We start from the raw sequence: 22300 nt of genomic DNA on the forward strand, positions 1-22300 counted from the left end.
ACAGAGACTTTTTAAAAACTACACTCGAGGGCTTCCCTGGTGGTGCAGCAGGTTGAGTGCAGCGCTGTGAAGCTGTCTGCAACCTGCGCAGTGCGGGTTTGATTCCCAGACAGCCAGAGAGATTCCCACATGGCACGGCAGACCTCTCCTGTCTCTGGTGAGTCCTCTCACCCTCCCGCACCTCTGGCCTGTGCCCCAGCTATTGTATATAAAAAAAAAAAAAAAAAACTACACTCTAGAAAAAAAGTAACTTTATGCTCTAATAATATCTGTCTGTCTATCCATCTGAAAGACATAAAAAACACCTTACAATAGATGAGCTCTCTAACACTTACCACAATAGCAGAATTATTACTTTTCAAATTTGAATTCAGTGTTGAAAATTCACCAAGAGCCATGACATATTTTGAAAGATCTATTACTTTATTATTCAGTTCCTTCAATTTATTTAAGAGAGTACACGTGGGTGGTCTCAAATGCCATAAGTGGCATCCTAAGAAAAAAAGAAAAATTATCTTAATTACTTTCCATATCCATACTATCCATTTATTGTCAATTTGTAAATATGAGACTGACAACCTTTACATAGTTAACACAGAGTAACACAACAGTTACTCTGTTGAATTCACAGGAAACAATCCTCACCTCCAACAAATACAAGTAGTAGAAATGACCTACCCTTCCCTCCCAAATGTTAAAAATAAGTAAAAATTAGCAAATTTTCTCTCTCTTTAAATTAACCTTGTTTCTGAGGGTTAAAATTTCAGGGGCAGTTAGCAGTCTGATTTAAAGTTTAAACTTTGAACTCATAGCTGGATTCAAATTCAGATTTTGTCACTTACTAGCTATGTGAGTATAGTCAAGATCCTAAACCTTAGATTTGTCATCTGTAAATTTCCTGGAGTTGTTACAGAAATTAAATTAGATGTGTGAATGAAGTGCTCAGCAAAATGGCAGACAACGCTAAGTATCAAATAACTACTAAGGTTTAAACAGAGAGAAGTTCTCCATGCTTGTTTCATCTGTTCATGCACAAATAGATATGCGAAGTTTTACAGTAACACTCCTATAAAAACAAGTTTATCAAAAATCAGGGAAGAAAAGCATAATTAATTCCCATACTTAAAAAAACTATTAGAAAATGCTATATAGGGGCCTCCATAGTGGCGTAAGGGGTTTAAGACGCAACCTAAGAAGCTATCTGCAGCCACTGCAGCATGAGTTTGATCCCCGGCCAGGGAGCTTATCCACGTGGTGCAGCAGACCTCCTGACTCGCCTGTTGCTCCCCTCAGCAGTGTATTTCAGTCAATCTGCCTGTTCTATTCCCTACTCTGTTTCTGGTGAATCTCTCACCCCCTACACTTCTGACCTGTACCCCAGTTCTTGTATGCATAAATAAATCTATCTTAAGGGCCTCCCCGGTGGCGCAGTGGTTGAGCGCTGGGTTGCGAAGCTCCCTGCAGCCTCTGCGGTGCCGGTTCAATCCCCGGCTGCTTCCCGGCCACCGGAGGAGGGTCCCACATGGCGCGCAGACCTCTCCTGCCGCCCGCTGCTCCCCTCAGCAGTGTACTTCGGTCCTTCTGCCTGTTCTGCTCCCCGCTCTGGCTCTGGTGAATTCTCTCACCCTCCCGCGCTTCTGACTGTACCCAGTGCTTGTATAAACAAACAAACAAATAAATAAAATACGTGCCTCTTTAAAAAAATAAATAAATAAATAAATCTATCTTAAAAAAAAAAAAGAAAAAAAAAAAGAAAAAAAAAAGAAAATGTTATATAGGGTCTCCCTGGTGGCCTACAGGTTAAATCTCAGCGCTATCACCATGACGGCCCACCGTGGTGGCCTGAGTTCAATCCCTGGCCAGGTGGCTAACCCACATAGTACAGCAGACCTCTCCTATCTTGCCTGCTGCTCCCCTTAGCAGTGTATTTCAGTAAATCCACCTGCTCTGCTCCCCGCTCTGTGTCTGGTGAATCCTCTCACTCCCTGCATCTCCAGCCTACACCCCAGTCCTTCTATACAAAATAGGAAAATGCTATATAAATTTGAACTAGGAAAATAACAAGAAAGGCTCCATCAACTAATGTAAGACTGGCTGGGAAACTCCCCATACAAGACAGGCTGAACAAAATTCAAAAAAACATGAAGGTCAGAAACACAAAAGGATAAGAAATAAAAAAGAACAGACACAGTGTACATTTCATGAGTAGATGGAGTACACTAAACCAAACCACAAAGCCAGCTGACAATAAAATTGTTTTTGTTCACACACACAAAAAACTCTAGGTAGGACAACAACAAAGTATAAGGCTTTGTACATTTATCAGTAATTAAGAAACAAATAAATACTGATTGCTAGAGCATTTGAATCCACAGAGAATTAGATTATTATCAAGCTAATACCACCATACAAAAAGGCTTGTGAAAACAGCTTGCTTTTGTGCAGAGTACATGAGAGAAAAGGATGAACTAGAGCTACAAGGTCCTACTACTTGTTACCTATTCCAGAAGATATTTACATGCTACTAAACAGCAAAAGCTGTTTTTGAGACTGGGAAAACAGATTTCCTTTTAACATTCAGCAGTAGATGGGAAAAGAACAGATGGAGCTCCACTGAGAAATTCCTAAAGGGGCCTCCCTGGTGGCGCAGTGGGTTGAGTGGGCATTGTGAAGCTGTCCACAGCCTCTGCAGCGTGGGTTCGATTCCCAGCCGGCCAGGGAGAAACCCACATGGCGCAGCAGACCTCTCCTGTCTCACCCGCTGCTCCCCTCAGCAATGTCTTCGGTCCGTCTGCCTGTTCTGGTCCCCGCTCTGTCTCTGGTGAATTCTCTCACCCTCCCACGCCTCTGTACCCAAGTTCTTGTACAAATAAATAAATCATTTTTTTTTTTTTTAAAGAAATTCCTAAAGATGATCTGTTTACACACAGGCTGACTTCAGAAACTAGTACCTTCCTTTTAGAACACAGTGTTTCTCTGGAGAAAGACATTCATTTGCGCTCCCAAACCCTTGCCTATTCTTCCGTGGCATATTCTTTCACGGCATAGCATGAGAATGGCTTTCTTGCCTCTATGCCCCAGTCTTAAAAAGTTGAGTCCCAAGATGAGGAAGACAGAATGAACCTCCTTTGAATTCCCACTACAATCATCTTAAACCAACTTAAATGGTTTTATATTACTTCTAACATCTTAAAAGCAAATATTCAGTAATAATAAGCTTACCATCATCTTTTTGTTGTACATGAACAACTCTCTGGAAACTGGTACTCACTGCATTGTACACATCGAGTACAGCAGCTTTCTTTGCAATTTGTCGCTTCAACAAATCTGGCAAACCACTCATTAAAAAGTCACGCTTTGCTTTAAACTGAACTTCACAATCTTGAGATTTTTCAGTTGTATCTTGACTTTTAAGAAAAGGAGAAAAAAGGAAAAAGTAAACTATGACACAAATACCTTTTGGGCCTACCCAGTGGCGCAAGGAGTTAAGCACAGCACTACGAAGCAATCCACAGCCTCTGCAACATGAGTTCGATATTCCGGCTGGCTAGGGAGCTATCCACATGGTGCAGCAGACCTCTCCTGTCTCGCTCGCAGTTCCCCTTAGCAGTATATTTCAGTAGATCTGCCTGTTCCGTTCCCCACTCTGTTTCTAGTGAATCCTCTCACCCCCCACACCTCTGGCCTATACCCCAGTTCCTTTATGCATAAATAAATCTTTTTAAAAAAAATGGGTTCCTTGGAGAAAAGGCTGATTATAGAGCAGGGGCAGGGCAAGTAAAAGATAAGCCTGGATTGTCTTCCTTCTCCAGAAAATAAGAAATGTCCAATAAATGATGAGGCTATGTCAAAAGGACAGAGAAAGCAAGTTGAAGGGCTTGCACTGGCCAAATCAGAAACAATGAGCATAAAATAAATAATATTTAATGGATTAAAACTTACCAAATAAAATAAGAATCCATGAGGAAAAGGGTAAGTGAAAGGAGACTATAAAAACTCTTCCAACTAACAAAGAAAGACTGCAACAGCTACTCAAAGTTAACATCAATAGTGGTGTGATGGGTCAAGGGCATGTATGCTTCCTTTGTGATGTACCAAGAACAGCAGCACAGCATATGGTTTCTGTGGTTATTCTAACGGGAATCTATGCCAACTCTTGTTTTAAGGAAAGATCAGACAGATCCAGGTTTAGGGTAATCCTACAACATGAAAGGTGTGCACTCTTTCATAAAAACAGTCAAGGAGAGCCTCCCTGGTGGCCCAGGGGTTAAAACCACAGTGAAATCAAGCTATTGGCGGCCAGTGCAGCATGAATTCGATCCCTGGCCAGGGCGCTGACCCACATGGCACATCAGGCCTTTCCTGATTAGCCACTGCTCCCCTCTGCAGTGTATTTCAGTGGATCCACCTGTTCTGCTCCCTACCCTGGTGAATCCCCTCACCTCCCACATCTCTGGCCTACATCCCAGTTCTTGGATGCATAAATAAATAAATCTTTTTAAAAAAAAAAAGTCAAGGACTTGGTACATTTCATAAAACATTCCTGACATTTTAAAATTTGTATTGGACTAACCTGCTTTCATCTAAACCAAGGACAGGATCAGATGTTTTTTGAGTTTTTCTGGAAAGAAATAATGGAGCCACTTTCATTTTTCCTTAGAAAAATAAATATTGAAGTTAGTATCAATGTTTATCACCTCTACTAATTACCTGTAGTTACTGTTAAAATTATCTTTTCAAACTTAAAAAAATTAACTCTTAAATTTCCATATAATGATCTGGTCTTTTTTTAGATAATACTATGATTATTAATCTTTTATTATTATATACCTTGCTCATGGAATAAATGATTGTGGTCAGTAAATGTATGAAAATTATGAAGGACATGGTTTAGATTCACTTGCAGTCATTTCTTTTCAAGTTACCCTTTTTTCTCCTTCAGAATAGCTCTTGAGTATTAATGTTTGGTGGTTGCTTCTAGCAAGTTTTTTGCTTCATTTTTTTTGGCTGCTATTAGGGAGATCCACTTTTACCTGGGTGATGCAAAATCATGATTCCCCTGTGAGCTGTTCTAATCTTGGTCTTGCCAGCATATGGGCTTACACCCAGAATAAGACTAGCTACTAGCCTACTCAATTTCTGTTCAAATTTTCCTTTGTAGTAGGATGAAAGGCTAGGAGCAGAAATCTTCTTTGCAGTTTCTGTGATTACTTGTTCTAGAGTTTTCCAAATCTGAAATGCACAGCGAACTGCAAATGCAAGCGCTGCAACACCCAGTCCTACAGCCATCAAGCTTCTTGCCAGACAATGGTCAATATCTATATCATGTCATTTGGTCAAAGGCAGCAAGTACTCAGCAGAGCGTAGACCATAGGCAGTGGGAGTGATGCCACCATGGGCCACCATGACAATGATAACCTGGTCTCTTAACCTGGCAATCTCAACACCAGAATCTCTCAGACTCTTCTGGAGAACTTTTCTTTTCCTTTTTTTTTTTTTTTTTTGACTACATAGTACCACAAATCAACTCTGGAAATTCTTAGTCAATAAGTCTAGGGAAAGATCTAAAGATTTAAATTTTTAAAAAATTGACCTAGGGCCTCCCCGGTGGCGCAGCGGTTGAGCACTGGGTTGCGAAGCTGCCCGCAGCCCCTGCAGCACCGGTTCAATCCCCGGCCGCCAGCAACAGTCCCAGATGGCATGGCAGACCTCTCCTGCTGCGCCCGCTGCTCCCCTCAGCAGTGTACTTCGTCACTCTGCCTGTTCTGTTCCCCGCTCTGGTGAATTCTATCACCCTCCCACACTTCTGATGTACCCAGTGCTTGTATAAACAAACAAACAAACAAACAAACAAATAAATCTTAAAAAAAAAAACAAACAAAAAAACTCTGCTTTCAAAAAGAGACAGAAATGTTGTAACTTAAAATACACTGCTACCCTTTGTAAAACTCTTCATTACATTATAACTTTACTTATATTTCTTACAACTAAAAGTTTGCATTTTATGACATGAAATTAAAATTAGAGAATTCAGAACATTAAAATCCCCCCAAAACATTTTAATGCTCATCAAAATATTACTAAATCTCATTACCATGTACATTTTTAGGTGTCTTAAGTTTTTTTCCTAGTACATCATTCAGACATGGAAGTTTCTTCTGATTTTTCTCTGGGTGCTTTAAAGAAGTAGGGCTTGAATCTATTATTATTACAGAGTCCTAAGGCAGAATAAGAAAAAAAAATTAATGTCATACAATTATCATTAAAATACCAAAAGGATTATAGTGCTAGATAAGAAAATTAACATTAACAACTCCAAACATGTCCTCATCAGACACTGATTGAAACATTAGAGTCAAAAAGTGGAAGCCCAGGGCCTCCCTGGTGGCGCCAGGGGTTAAGGACACACCTATGAAACTCACCGCAGCCACTACAGCACAAGTTTGATCCCTGGCCAGGGAGGTGACCCACATGGCGCAGCAGACCTCTCCTGACTGACCCGCTGCTCCCCTCAGCAGTGTATTTAGGTCGCTCTGCCTGTTCTGTTCCCTGCTCTGTCTCTGGTGAGTCCTCTCACCCCCCAAAACTCTGGCCTGTACCCCAGTTCTTGTATGTATAAATAAATCTTTAAAAAAAATGTGGAGGCCCAAATGTCCATCAGCTGATGAATGGGAAAATAATATGTGCTATGTCCATACAATAGGGTATTTTTTGGCACCAAAAGTAAATGAAATACTGATGCTACAACATGGGTGAACCTTGAAAACATTATGCTTAGTGAAATAAGCTAGACATAAAAGATCACATATTGTATGATGCCATCTATATTTAAAGTTCAGAACAGGCAAATCAAAAGCCAGAATGTAGATTACTGGACCAGGAGAGGAGAGATTAGGAGGTGATATCTGAAGAGAAATGGGAGTTTTTCCTGCATTAATGAAATGTTTTAATACTCTGTGAATATACTAAAAGTCACTGAACTGTAACTTTAAATGGTGAGTTGTGTATATGAATTGTGTTTCTATAATAAAGCTGTTGGGGGGGGGGGATAAAAAAGAGGAAGTGGTTATTCACCAGGATCTAATAGTTGGCATAGGAATTCATCAGGCAGGAAAGAGTACCTGGAATGTATATTTTAAGCTGAGACTGCAAACCAAAAATAGTAAAAATTGCACCACTTAGGCAGAAAGGAATTTAGTGTGACTAGAGCAAAAATTACATTTATGAGGAAGGTGTTATTTTGAAGAAAGGGAAGATATAATTCAGTCTATGAAGGATCTTGACTTCATAAGGATACAGACTGTATTCTGGAGGCAAGAGGGTCAAAAACTTTTAGAGAGGAAATAATAGTATTCTTTCTACCACCACAAGGCTATCTTATAATTCTACCAAACAAATTTATAAAGGTTTCCTTCGCCCACTCCAAACAGCAGAATAAGACAGTTTATACCAATTAATATTTGAAATACTTACTTCTGTTTCCGACAACTTCTTTTCAGGAAGCATCTGACGCCTAGATGAACGCCTTAAAGGTGTCGCTGTTTCTTCAGTAGTTTTTGACCTACTAATATGTAAAGCTTTTGCTTTCTCAATCAATTGTTTTGCTTTTGATACATTTTTTGAAGCAGTGCTCACCTAAACAAAAAATTGAAAGATTTAGATCACTGGTAAACATTTATATTTAATAATAGAGAAAAAATAGAAAAAGCAAAACTAGGGGGACTATAAAAAGATCAGTAGTTGCCAGAGGCTAAGGGAGGAAGGAAAGGAGGGTATACAGAGAACAGAGGATTTTTAAGACACTGAAACTACCCTGTAAAATACTATAATGGTGGGTACATGTCATTTAAACGTGTCCTAACCCAGGAAATATGTAACACAAGAGCAAACCCTAAACTATGAACTCTGGGTGATAATTATGTATCAATGTAACTTCATCAATTTGTAAGTAACAAAAATAATCTGGCATTTGATATGGGGGAAGCATGTGTGGTGCAGGTATGTGGGAAATTTCTCATTTTGCTATGAACTTAAACCTGTTCTAAAAATAAAGTCTATTTAGCAACAGCAAAAAATACATAGATTGATTGATCGATCTATCTATCTACCTACCTACCTACCTACCTACCTACCTACCTACCTACCTATCTGAGTCCTTTAGAGAGGTTGAAAGGCATTAGTAATGAAAAAGAACATTATCTAAGAATAAAGTTTGATTTAGGTCTGGTTTTGTCACTGATATGCCAAGTGATCTTGCAGATTTAAGTATCCCAGATAAAGTGTTTTACATATTTTGATTTCTACAGTTTTTTTATGTTTGGATTAAAAACACATATACAGCAAGCTTTATATTATATGATCCCCTTTAAAAATGACATATAACTATTTGAGCATGGTGAAGAGCCTGGAAGGATAAAACATAACATGTTAAGGATATTACTGCTACAGAATGGGAATGAGAAAGAAAAAAAAAAAATCACTTTTAATTTTATATACTTTTGCTGTTTGTTTTTCAAATAAATGGTTGTTGTTTTGTAAAACTTTTAAAATATTTTTTAAGGGCCTCCCTGGTGGAGCAAGGAATTAATAAGCAAAGCACTATGACGCTATCCCGCAGCCTCTGCAGCCTAAGTTCAATCCCCAGCCAGCCAGGGAGCTACCCACATGGCGCAGCAGACCTCTCCTGTCTTGCCCACTGCTCCCCTCAGCAGTGTATTTCAGTAGATCTGCCTATTCTGTTCCCCACTCTGTCTGTGGTGAATCCTCTCACCCTCTGCACCTCTGGCCTGTACCCCAGTTCTCATATGCATAAATAATAAATAAATCTTTTTAAAAAATAAAGTATTTTTTAAAAGCACTAAAAAGATTAGCACACAAATACTCAAAATACATGTTAGGCAGTTAGGACTGTTAGGATTTGCTACCATATTAGGAGAGTGATAAAGTTTTTCACTGTTCTGCTAGCCCTAGCAAAATTTTAGGCAGCCCAATAAACTTTTGGACATTGCAAATTCAAAATAATTGCCCAAATTTAAATTAAGAACTCAATCACTGATACAAACTACTATACAAAAAGATAAGTTTTAGTAAATGTGTGAAAAAAATACACTTAGACATTTGACACTGTACAGTTCTATTACTTGAAATTATTTTCTAGTAGTTATTTTTCTAATAAAAATAGTTTTGTTTATACAAAAACAGAAAAATTAAAATAATAGGAAAATTAAAATAAAATAATACCTAGCCACCTGTCCTTCCAGCTTACTTGGTTATTCCTGACCACATCAAGAACTTCAGTCCTGATAGCTTTCTCCTTTTCTCCAACCCGGCCTAGATCCCACTGCACGTCATTTAACCATCTTAAAATATTCTCACCTTCTTTTGACATGACTACCTGAAATAAAAACCCAACTTGTCTGGGTTTTCCCTCTTGTCTAAATGTAGGTAAATAATTTTACCTATGCAGTCACTACTCAACTGAATGCACTAACCAAGAGAGCTAAAAATCAAAGCACACATCAACGCAGACATCACTTAACTGCAGCATTTGGCAACACTGGTCACTCCCTCCATGAAATGCTTGCATGCGGGTGAGAGAGATGTCTGCTACACCTTGTGGGCTGGCTCCTTACTGGAACTTGTGCTGCAGTGGCTGGTGATAGCTTGTTAACATTGAGACTTTAACCCCTGTGCCACCAGGGAGGCTTTGGGTATGAGTTTGAAAAAGTCACCAAAGTGATTTTTTTTAAAAAAGATATATTTATTTATAGGGGCCTCCCTGGTGGCACAAGAGTTAAGACGCAATCTATGAAGCAATCTGCAGCCATGGCAGCACAAGTTCAATCCCGGGCCAGGGAGCTACCCACATGGTGCAGTAGACCTCTACTGACTTACCCACTGCTCCCCTCAGCAGTGTATTTCAGTCAATCTGCCTGCTGTTCCCCACTCTGATTCTGGTGAAACCTCTCACTGCCCCCGCCACACACCTCTGGCCTGTACCCCAGCTGTTGTATGCATAAATAAATTTATTTCGCTCAGTCCGCCTGTCCTGCATACAAGAGCTGGGGTACAGGCCAGAGGTACGGGGGTGAGAGGATTCACCAGAGACAGAGGGGGGAGCAGAACAGGCGGACTGAATGAAATACACTGCTGAGGGGAGCAGTAGGCGAGGTAGGAGAGGTTCGCTGTGTCATATGGGTCACCTCCCTGGCTGGAGATTGAACTCTAGCTGCAGAAAGCTTCACAGTGCTGACGCTCTTAACCCCTTGAGACACCAGGGAGGCCCAGGTGATTCCGATAGAATCCTTGGTGAGGGCTTCCCCTGGTGGCGCAGCGGTTGAGCGCTGGGCTGTAGGCCGGTTCGATCCCCTGCCACCGGTTTGGGTCCCACATGGCGCGCAGACCTCTCCTGCCACACCTGCTGCTCCCCTCAACAGTGTATTTCATCAGTCTGCCTGTTCTATTCCCCGCTCTGGCTCTGGTGAATTCTCTCATCCTCCAGTGCTTCTGACTGTACCCAGTGCTTGTATAAATAAACAAACAAACAAATAAATAAATAAATCTTAAAAAAAAAAAAAAGAATCCTCAGTGAAAACTGCTACCAAGGATTAGTGTATTTTGTTTTTATTTAATTGCTATCATTTTTTTGGACTGTCACATTCCAGATATTGTGCTTAGTATTTCTATCATTAATCTCTTAATGTTTAACCCTGTTTTATAGTTGAAGATTCTTGTAGTTCATGAGATAAGGAAACATACAATTTGCATGTCATCTTGGGAAGTGATTCTCCTAGTTACATACTATAGTTACAAATATGGTTCTTATCCTGTTGGAGAGTAATAATTCAGCTAATTGTACCACGGCTAAAGTTGGAAAGTCTCTGAGATGAATGTTATCCCACATATTTTATTCTACTTAATTTAATTTTAGAGAATAGCTAAATTTGTTTTTCACCAGCTATACCATGCCTGGTGTGGACCATGTACTGTCCAGCATTGTCACTCAGTAATAAATTTTACAGCAAGATAAAACTCAAATATAACCAAATTGGGGGCCTTATCTGAATTTTCTTAGATCACTTATTTTATCTCACACCATTAACCTGTCAATGAACCTCTTACTACAAAAGGCCTTGTGTTTTGATGCCTTATCCAGGCTTGTTTAATAGTCATAGGAGAAAATCTTAGTGATTTTCTGGGAGAGACTGTCCCTGTTTTAATGAGAGTGAGGGTAAAACTGGTTTTTCTAACACCAGTTTTTAAAACTTATTTGTGGGCCTCCCTGATGATGCAGGATTTAAAGACACAGCACTGTCAAGCTATCTCCAGCCACTGCAGCACCAGTTCAATCCCTGGCCAGGGAGCTAACCCACATGGTGCAGCAGATCTCTCCTATCTTGCTTGCTGCTCCTCTCAGCAGTGTATTTAGTAGATCTGCCTGTTTTGCTCCCCACTCTGTCTCTGGTGAATCCTCTCACCCCCCCCCCCAACACCTCTGGCCTATACCCCAGCTCTTCTATGCATAAATAAATAAATGTTTTAATAAATAATTAATGAAAAATAAAGTCTGTATTTGTAACAGCTCTTGGAATAGAGATGTTTACAGAATGATATTCAGAATGGCTCTGGTTTCATTTTTTTCATGCAACAAAGTTATTAAATACATTGCTACATGCTAGCATTTGGATATAGCACTCTAAACAAGATGCATGTGAAATCAACTCAGAGCTTACAGGTAGTTCAGGCAAAGAAAGAGGCAATTGAAGATATGTCATAAGATAGTGAGATTGAGTGAATAAACTAGTAAAATCTGAATAAGCAGATTATACCAACATCATATCCTACTTTTCCTATCACAGTTTAGTTCTATAAGATGTTCATATTAGGAGGCTAAATGTAGGGTGCATGGACCTCCACATACATTTCTTTGCATCTTCATGTGAATCTATTATTTCAAAATAGTTTTAAATAACTGATCATGTTACTCCCTAGTGGTCATTTATAACTCTTATTATTCATAGACTAAAACACATTCACCTAAGCATGACAAAAAAAAGAAAAAAATATATGTCATAAGATCTATTATAAAGTAAGTACTGAGTACTCTGAGAGTACATAGATAGGATGCTGTACCCAACTTTCCAGAAGTGATAAAACAGGGACCTAAAACGTTCGAGATTGTTTTCTAAGCATAGGGGATAGTGTGGGTAAAGAGATAAGGAATGAGGGGGCCTCCCTGATGGCACAAGGGGTTAAGTCTCAGCACTATCAAGCTATCTGCACAAGATCAATTCCTGGTGAGGGAGTTACCCCAGATGGCACAGCAGACCTTTCCTGTCTCGACTGCTGCTCTCCTCAGTAGAGTATTTCAGTAGATCCATCTGTTCTCCTCCCCACTCTGATTCTGGTGAATCCTTTCATCCCTGGCACCACTGGCCTATACCCCAGATCTTGGATGCATAAATAAAATAAATCTTAAAAAAAACTAACAAACCTCACATAGCTATACCTATTCACCCTGGAGCAAATCCAATTCTCTATAAAAACAAGCAGCTTATTTCACAAAAGCAAAGGAACTACTGCTTCCTTCAGAACAGTGGTTTCCAATTGAGGATTTTTTTCTTCCCTTCATGGGTTATTTGGCAAAACTGGGAGACCATTTTTGGTTGTCACAAAAGGAAATTGGGGTGCTACTAGCATTTTATGGGTAGACATTAGAATTACTGCTAAACAATCCACAAAGCACAAGACAGTAACACAACAAAGACTTATTCAGTCCAAAATGTCAACAGTACCAGGATTGAGAGATACCACTTTTTAGCTTCTAGTTTATATATAAAAAAAAAAAATCCAGGGGCCTCCCTGGTGGTGCAGTGGGTAGAGTGCGGCGCCGTGAAGCTGTCCGCAGCCTCTTCAGCACGGGTTCAATTCCTGGCCGGCCAGGAAGAAACCCACATGGCATGACAGACCTCTCCTGCCTCGCCCACTGCTCCCCTCAGCAGTGTATTTCAGTGGTCTGCCTGTTCTGCTCCCCGCTCTGTCTCTGGTGAATTGTTTCACGCTCCCACACCTCTGACCTGTACCCCAGTTCTTGTATAAATAAAAATAAACCTTAAAAAAATCCAATTATGATCTATAGGTATCGAAAGTATCTATAAGTATCTTATACTTATGATCCCTAAGTATCTACAAGAAAATCCTAGAAAGTAACTCTAAGAAAACTTTTCTAGATAAATTATTCTGTCTTTATCAATTGCTTTCATCTCACAATAAGAGAGGTTTGACATCTTAATAAACAAACTAAAGGAATGGATAATGGTGAAAATAATATAGGGTTATAGATAATATAACCAATCTATGAAATAAATTAATCTCCTTTTGGATATTACTTGCAATAGTAGTTGTTGTTTTAGGAAATAGAAAACCATTTACTAGTCTTTCTAATACATAAATTACCTTCCTTGTCTGAGAAGTGAAATCCCCATCAGTTGCTTCAGATTTCTCAGATCTTTTCTTAGATTTTTTCTTGGACTTTTTGGGAGTATTAATTCTGGTGAACTTCATTCTGGGGGGAAAAAACGATATTCAGAAAATTTTCATGATTTGATGCACAAGAATTTAAATTAAATACAGAAAAGAACTAACTAGGGCTCCACTTTCTGGACGTTACTAAAATAGAAAATAAATAAATAAAAACACCTCTCATTAGCATCAAAGTACTGATCCAAAAGTAAGACAAACTCAATGCTAAGTGCTTAGGAAATATCAAATGCTTTCTTTTAGAAATCCTAAGTTTTATAAACAATTAGCCCATAACATCACTTTTATATTAGTGAGAACCGGCACAAAAATATAAATACCACATAGTATATGGCTCAGTTTACCAAGAAATAAAGGTCTAAGATTTATTCTTTGATCTAATGCTCGATAAATACAGAAGTCATATTTGAAGCCTATTTCTCCTGATTTAACAATTGTGATGAGTAAGAGTTCAAAACTCCTCTAAAATACATCTAAAACTTCTCTGAAGTTATGCCCAACTTTAAATGAAACATGGAAAATAAGCAGCATTTTTGAAACCTTGTTTTTTTCTTTCTTTTTTTTTTATAGAGGCATGTTTTATTTATTTATTTGGTTTTTTTTTTGTTGTTGTTGTTGTTGTTTATACATGCACTGGGTACAGTCAGAAGCACGGGAGGGTGAGAGAATTCACCAGAGCCAGAGCGGGAAGCAGAGCAGGCAGAAGGACTGAAGTACACTGCTGAGGGGAGCAGTGGGCGGCAGGAGAGGTCTGCGCGCCATGTGGGACCCTCCTCCTGTGGCCGGGGAGCAGCCGGGGATCGAACCTGCGCGGCAGAGGCCGCAGGCAGCTTCGCAACCCAGCGCTCAACCGCTGCGCCACTGGGGAGGCCCGAAACCTTGTTTTTTTCTTATAAATTGACTGCTGTAGAAAAATATTTTCCAATGTTTGAAGTATTTCCCTTCCCAAAAAATATGTGCAGGATAATATAACTTTAGAACAAAAGCAAAACTTTACCTTATAGGGCTCTCTGAATCAGAGGATACTGTTATTAATTCTGCTGTATACAAGCTATGCTTTTCTGAGAAGCTGGCTGCTTTTGGAGTGGAAGCCTTTGCTGGACTATCATCTTGTGCATCTTCAGAATCAGTACCTCTCATGATTACTGTGCTAGGTGTGCTGCTACTTCTTACAGATCTTCTGGTTGATTTGGGTGTGGAAACATTTACCACATTGTCTTTAGGGTTAGCTTTAGTATGTATAGCTTTATCCTTAACTGGCAGGCTGGTTTTTCTTGAAGATTTATTCTTACACAGAGAGGAAGTCTTTAGAGAGCCGTCATTTGCTTTATCTTCACAAGTAAAACTTTCACTATTAAATAATGTGTTTTTGAAAACTTCTGTTTTCTTTTGTCTTAAAGTCATCCTAAGCTTATTTTGATTTTGTTTATCTTTAAAGGCAAGAATTGCTTCTTTCTTCTGAGTCTTTCCCTCTCTATTTTCACCTGGAATAATAGCAGTATCTAATAGTTTATCATTTTTCTGTACCTTTTTACTCCTCTTTTTAGGAAATATTCCTTTATCAATGTGTGACTGTGAATTGTCATCATTTGAAATCATTGGGATATTAGAATTTTCCATAATGTTTTTAGGATTGTCTCTTCCTTCCTCATTTAAAGATTTGTCAATGAGCTCTTTCTGTTTATCAGAAGACTTTTTTACTCCAATTTTAAGTGGATCTGATATTGGTTGTCTAAATGCTTTCATAAACTGTTGTCTTTCTTCTAGAGTACATTTTGGTTTTACAGCTTCAGAAGTTCCAGCTTCTAAAACTGCCAATTCTAATTCTTCCTCCTGTATAACAACGTTAGATTTTCTCTTCTGAACTGTCTGTTCATTTTCAGGATCAGACAGACTATTTTCCATTTCCAACTGCTTTTGTTTCAAGAAAATTGAGGGTATTCTCCTGGCCCTTCTGGGGGGAATAGAATGAACTTGTGCAAGAACAGTAACAGTCTTAAAGCGTACCTGTTGGGAAATTTCACAGGTCTCTGTATCATTTATACAACCACTTCTGACTATATCTTCAACAGTTTCAGAAGGCATACAAACTGACATTGTAGAATCTGGTATCTGTTCCATTTTATTTTCTTTGTGACTTTTTAAAAAGTCCTCATAAGAGACAGTTATTGTGCCATCATTTAGCTGGGATGTTTTAGTTATATTATCTTTAGAGTTTTCATCATTTGCAGTACTCTCACTTTCATTAGTTAGGAAAGGCATTGTCTGTTTATTATCTGGGCCATCTTTTTTAAAATTAAGTTCCTCTGCCAAAGGCAAACTTTCAGATAGATCTATTACATCTCTGCACTTCCTTTTTCTCAAATTTTTGCCATCACTTTTTGTGGCCCCTTGTTTAGTATTTACTTTCTTAGAACGTTTTTTGGAGGTTATAGTGCTTGATTGGTTTTTGATATCTTGAACACTTTCTGCAAATATCTCTACATGTTTTTTGTTAAGCAAAAGAGAAGTACTACTTTCCATAAAATCGCTATTTAAACTAGAATCTTCTTTGCTATCATCACTACTACTAATTTCAATTGGAGAATCATTTTCAGTTTTAATATTATTAAGTTGATGAGATAAATTAACTCTCTTTCTTGTCTTCTTAAACTTTATACTTGAAACCAGTTCCAAAGATGTTTTACAATCTTTGCCATTGTCAGCAGGTAATGGTGCCGATGACTTTATCTTGTACTCTCTTGCTGACTGAGCCTTCTCATTTGTGGGAGAAGTCTTTCTAAAATAATTCAGAATATTACTTGATTTTGGTGGTGAGAAAACCCTGTCTCCAGCCTTCCCTACAGGTGATAAATACTTTGTAATTGTTTTGCAGGAAGATCTGTCATCATCTTTCCTTCTCTTTTTGCATGCCTGTCAGTTTAAAAGAAGAAAAAGACACTTCAAGCAAAATGAAACATCAGTGTTAAACATAAATATTGTATGTAAATTGATTTAAAAAAAAAAAGGAAGGGTCCCTTAAGTGTCAAACATTAAATGCTGTAGTCACCCCTCCCCTGCTTTTCCATGGTTTATCTTTCGGTGGTTTTAGTTGTCCATGGTCTACTATGGCCCAATAATATATTTTGAGAGGCCACATTGACATTACTTTTTTCTTTTTTTTTTTTTAATTTCTAAACTTTAAACAAACTTTAAACTTTAAAACAATTTTTTAAAAGATTTTTAAAATTTATGTATACAAGTGTGGGGTGCAGGCCAGAGGTAGAAGGGGGGTGAGAGGACTTACCAGAGGCAGATTGGGGAACAGAACAGGCAGAACTATTGAAATACACTGCTGAGGGGAGCAGTGGGTGAGACAGGAGAGGTCTGCTGTGGCATTTGTGGGGTAGCTCCCTGGCCGGGGTTTGACCCCTGCTGCAATGGCTGCAGACAACCATAGAGATTCAACCCAATGCGCCACCAGGGAGGCCCCACATAACTTTTCTTAAAGTATAGTTATAACTGTTCTATTTTATTAGTTATTGTTTATGTATTACGGTGCCTAATTTATAACTTAAACTTTATCGTATGTATGTATGTATATGAAGGAAAACACATAGTAATATATTGGGTTCAGTGCTATACTTTGTTTCACACATTCACCAGGGGTTTTGAAACAAATGCCCCACAGATAAGGGGAGACTACTGTGTTAGAAAGAAAATGAATTTTAAAGTTAAACCTACACTCAAATTTCAATGTTACATTGAGTTATACATTTAAAATTGGTATGCTTTATTCTCTTTATATTATATTTCAATAAAAAGCTTCAAGACCACTGTAGTATTGAACAAATATATTACATTCTATTGACATCTGTTTAATCTTTGGATTGTGAGGTGAAACCACCCACCTCACAGAATTTTTAATGAAAACATTACATAATATGTTAAGTTTGAAGCATGATAGGGACTCTACGAATATTAATTCTATATTCCCTTTTAACATTTTAATTAAAAGTAAACCAGTTATTTAAAGCATTTCTAAAGAAACATGTACATGGTGAATAAGCTTAGGATCCAAAAATTTACTGATCAGGTAGAAATTATGGTGAAGGATACTTATCACAAATAAAACTTCCCAGGGTTTTAATTTGCTATTAAATAAAATACTGTCTGCTTCTTATTTATTATGCTCACAATATCAAGGTAACAACAATGCTAAAAAGTTGTCTTTCTATTGATAATAAATTAGTAATTTAGAGAACAGAAAATGCTTATTGATTGCAAAAAGTGCCATCAGGCACTAATTTTAACTTCCCTCAGTTCATTATTAGAAAGAACTTGCCAGAATAACAAGGAAATTCTTTAAAAGGTATGTAATGAACTTGGGAATTATACTTCTAGGAAATTAAAACATATTATAAAGTCATAATTAAAAGCGTATTACTGAAATATTGATGTGTAAATAGGCTGTCAACTTAATGGAACAGACTAGAAAACCAGAAATAGACATAAGTATATATTTAAGAACTTGGAATATAATAACAACAACATTCAAATTCATGAGCAAAGAAAGAGTTAAATCATTGGGAAACAAGTTCGGAGCCATTTGGATTAATATGAGGCAAAATAAATTACAGATTAAAATTTTATGTCAAAATGAAATGGTAAGTATATCAGAAGAAAATATTAATGGGCTGTTTTATTACTCTGGGAGAGTATCAGAGGCACTATATAAAAGGCTCTAGAGTTAGGGGGATCTAAGTTCAAGTACTGGCCATGACATTTACTAACAAGGACCCTTAAGCAAATTTTAACTTTTTAATTTACTTTGTCTAACACATTTAACTTACTTTACTCTTTAACCTCTTATCTGTAGAGTATATAATAAAATTTCTTTATAGATGAATGATACACGGTGTATAAAGGCCTTACCCTTACCATACTAAACAGTAAGCATCATTCTAATGAAATAGGCTCTCCAAACAGCACACCAAAAGCAGAAGCTGTGATGGAAAATATTGATAAAACTGAACACAAAACAGAGTGCGGGTGGTGGTGAGTGATGGAGTGGTGGGGCCAGCGAAATTTGAAATTAAAAAACAAAAAAAAAATGACCACACAAAAATGAAGAACTTCGTTAACTCAGGTACAAAAGTCTTTCACACCCGAGACTCGCTGAGCAACTGCCTTGATTTAACAAACAACGATCAACATTCAACATAACTACTAGCAAATAGATAAAAAATTACTCTATTCTGAGAAATAAGAGGATCACTTAAATAAATGAACATACATTTTGTCTTACTTCAAAGACACCACGATGTGGACGTCAATCAGAACTCTAGCTTGAGATTAGAGGTAAAAATTTATAGCAGCAAAAGTCTAAGATGCTACTCCACTGCTTCATGGCATCAGAATTTCTTTAAAATGACTGTTTAGTGCATTTCAACGAAATCTGATGAATACATAAGAATAACAGCATGCCATGCTGGGATTCCTAACTGCAGTACAGTAAACTCTTGAGTCGCGAGAAACTAATCTTCTTTATAAAGAACCTCGTTTGATTCCCACAGTGGCCATCACAGTGGCGTTCCTCGAACAGGCTGCTGGATGAACTTAAAAGATCCCGTTCAACGTGAAAGTTCCGTGGTTCCTACACATGAACCTAGACGTGACGCTGGGATCTCCCACGACATTTCAGAAATCCAAAACATTAAGTTCCACCAACTTTCCCGGATGCAGGAACTGGTCACAGTATCCTAAGTCCAGACTTACGTGGCCCCTCAAACCTCTCACAATCCCTGTATTTACCAGGACCGACCACAAGCACTTTAAGAGACAAACATAATCCACCAGTCGTTGCACACAACGTCAACACGTCCCCTTCCCCCCTCACAGATGCCAAGTCGGGATCACCTTTCACCCCCTCCCGTCCCCCCCCCGACGGGGCTACTTCCCCTCACCTCAACCTCGTAGTCCTCCACGGGAGGGGGAGCAGCTGCCGCCGCCATGGCCAGGACCCCCACCATGCTCCCGGCTTCCCGGAATCCCGGCTTCTAGGACCTTGCGGGGCCCGGCCCGGCCTGCCCGGAGGCCATGGAGGCGGCCGGCTCGGGCTGGAGCGCGGAGCTGGGCCGCGGGTGTGTCCCGGAGTCCCCCGCGCCCGCCCGCCCGCCCGCCGCGGCCGCCGAGGCCCGGCCCAGCTCAGCCGAGGCGAACGCGGGAAGAGGCGGCGGGAAAGCGCGGGCAGTGAGGGCGCTGGGGCGCGGCCGGCGAGCGCGGGGCGTCTCCGAAGTGGGCGCTCCAGGTTGCGCGCTTCGGACCGGGGTTCCGGCGCCGAGAGCAAGCCGAACGCAGATCGGACCCGCGGGCTTCGGAGCGAGTTCTTGTCAATTGGGTTTTCGCGCCGTCCCGCGCGCAGGGGGCGGGGCATCGGGCTGCGGCTCGGGGCTGCGCGGACGGTGAGCCGCGAGGCTCAAAATACCGCCACGCCGCGGCGGGAGGCGGCGTCTCCGTGCGGCGAAATGGAAAACGGGCAAGGCTTTTGGGGATTCGAACTTCCCGCGCCAGTTTCTCCGAGGAGACGTCATTTGACTACAGAGTTGGTGGTAGAATTGCAGCCCTAGCCTTGAGTGCCCTGACTTCACCTTTTTTTTTTTTTTTAAAGTGGACAGTCGAAAAATACAAAAAAGTAAGTAGCAATTTTATTCCTCACACCCAAAATAAATGTTCACATTTTGGCACGCGAGGTATCTCTTTGGAGGGTCCGAGAGTTCGATATCTGTACTTTCAATTGAACTGAGGTTTTTCTTCCCCTGGCGTTCGTCCTGGAGAGGAGCTGGCCCGGCGCCCAAGGTCATCGCCTCAGCTGCTCCGCAAAGGTGCAAGTTTCGCGGGGCCCTGGTGGTTCGCTGTTTGTACAAGTCATCATTTCATACACCAGCTAAGCCGTTTTTATGGGTTTTTTTGGTTTTTACTCTTTTACATTAAAATTGCAGCTACGTAAATATAGAGTATGTTCATTTTGTTTGAACACGTAGTTTTAACTACGCTGTATGGAAGAACCAAGCAAGGCAGGTAAAAGGATATGGCAAGTAATAACGGGCAGACACGCGTGACGTCGCGTTATGCAAACTGGTTTTAGCTGTTGACGTAATTATATCTATCTTTGTGGTATTTACTGTTATCTTGACAATGTAAGGGGTACAAATTTCTCCAATGAACTCAGTAGTAATTTTCTGTGAAAATTGTTAGCTATGGGTAAGGTTTTCAGGAAGGGAGACTGCGGTATTACTGTTTTGTTTGGGCCTCTTTCACTCTGTAGTGTAAGAACATTTCCTAGAAGAGGGAGACGGAAAGGGAAAGAGGCGGGGGTGAGAAATAAAAGAGAAAATTGCAGAGAAAACTGAGTCTCTTTTTATTTCCACCCACACCCCATCCCCACTTGGTCTTTTTTCCACTTTGTCCAAGCCCTAGGCACTATTAACCATATATATATATACATATATATATATACACACACACACACACATACATATATATATAAATAAACTACACACACACACACACACACACACACACAGCCAGTGAAAAATCTTCCGGTTTGCTTCTATTTACGTAAAAAGTAACACTGTAATCACCACTCAGTAATTAGCTTTTTCATCTATTGTTTTCTTGATACATGTAGATCTAACTCATTCCCTTTCATTCCTGAACATTCTGTCCATTTATTCACCACATTGCTTTTTCCTCATTGAATCTTTAAAAAATTTTTTACTTTTAATTTTGGGGTCACATTTTTACCCGTCCATATATATGCACCACATTTTATTTATCCATTTCGAAGAACATTTAGATTGTCTCCACTTTTCTGTTATTCAAAAAATGAATTACTGAATATTCCTGTGCATGTCTTCTTCAGCAAATGTAGTATTTCTCTAGACTACACACTTAAAAGTGGATTGCTGGGTAACAGCATATGTCTCTAGAAATTTTTTTATTCTTTTACTTTACTAAGCATTAAAATATCATTAAATTGTTAAATATTTGCCAGAGTTTATTTTTGGATATTAGATTGCATTTTACATGGCCGTTATTTAGGAGCTCATGGCATTTGTCAATTTTAAGTAAAATGATCTCTCACATTTGTATAGCAATTTAACATTTATAATATACACATTCATTTTAGATTATCTTCCCCATTTGGCAAACTTCTACTGTTTAAAATTACTTTTATTTATCAAAATAGTATCTGCATTTGGTTATAAATATAAAAGAGAATTACAAAACATTAAAAAAAAAACAGTTGATTTCTATTTCATACTTCAGTTCATTTTCCCAGAAGTGGTTATTTTCAAAACTCTCCTAGCATTATTACAATAATATTTCCTTATTTTTTTAATACTGTATATGCTTGTATGGTTATTTTTTCCAGTTTTATTGAGGTGTAATTGACATAAGCACTGTATAAGTTTAAAGTATATTGCATAATGATTTGACTGTATAGTTATTTCTTTTTTTCTTTTTATTTTTTTTTTAAAGATTTATTTATTTATACAAGCACTGGGTACAGTCAGAAGCGTGGGAGGGTGAGAGGATTCACCAGAGCCAGAGCGGGGAGCAGAACAGGCAGAAGGACTGAAGTACACTGCTGAGGGGAGCAGTGGGCGGCAGGAGAGGTCTGCGTGCCATGTGGGACCCTCACTGGTGGCCAGGGATCGAACTAGTGCTGCAAAGGCTGCAGGCAGCGCTCAACCGCTGAACCATCAGGTGAGGCCCT

The 22300-nt window shown here is 39.2% G+C and overlaps 1 protein-coding gene across 1 annotated transcript in view; it reads right to left on the reverse strand.

Moving 5' to 3' along the window:
- ATAD5 (ATPase family AAA domain containing 5) overlaps window positions 1-19550 on the reverse strand; it is a gene marked incomplete at both ends in the record, with an annotated part of 39106 nt that extends 19556 nt beyond the window's left edge. The window contains 8 exons of the mRNA XM_084236811.1: window positions 336-493; window positions 3223-3407; window positions 4574-4655; window positions 6095-6218; window positions 7474-7635; window positions 13456-13564; window positions 14537-16452; window positions 19485-19550. Of these exons, the coding sequence (XP_084092937.1) occupies window positions 336-493; window positions 3223-3407; window positions 4574-4655; window positions 6095-6218; window positions 7474-7635; window positions 13456-13564; window positions 14537-16452; window positions 19485-19550 (2802 nt within the window). The remainder of the gene's footprint in view (window positions 1-335; window positions 494-3222; window positions 3408-4573; window positions 4656-6094; window positions 6219-7473; window positions 7636-13455; window positions 13565-14536; window positions 16453-19484) is intronic.
- Window positions 19551-22300: the final 2750 nt, after the last annotated feature.

The sequence above is a fragment of the Talpa europaea genome, assembly GCF_964194135.1.
Source record: "Talpa europaea genome assembly, chromosome: 7".
NCBI lineage: Eukaryota > Metazoa > Chordata > Mammalia > Eulipotyphla > Talpidae > Talpa > Talpa europaea.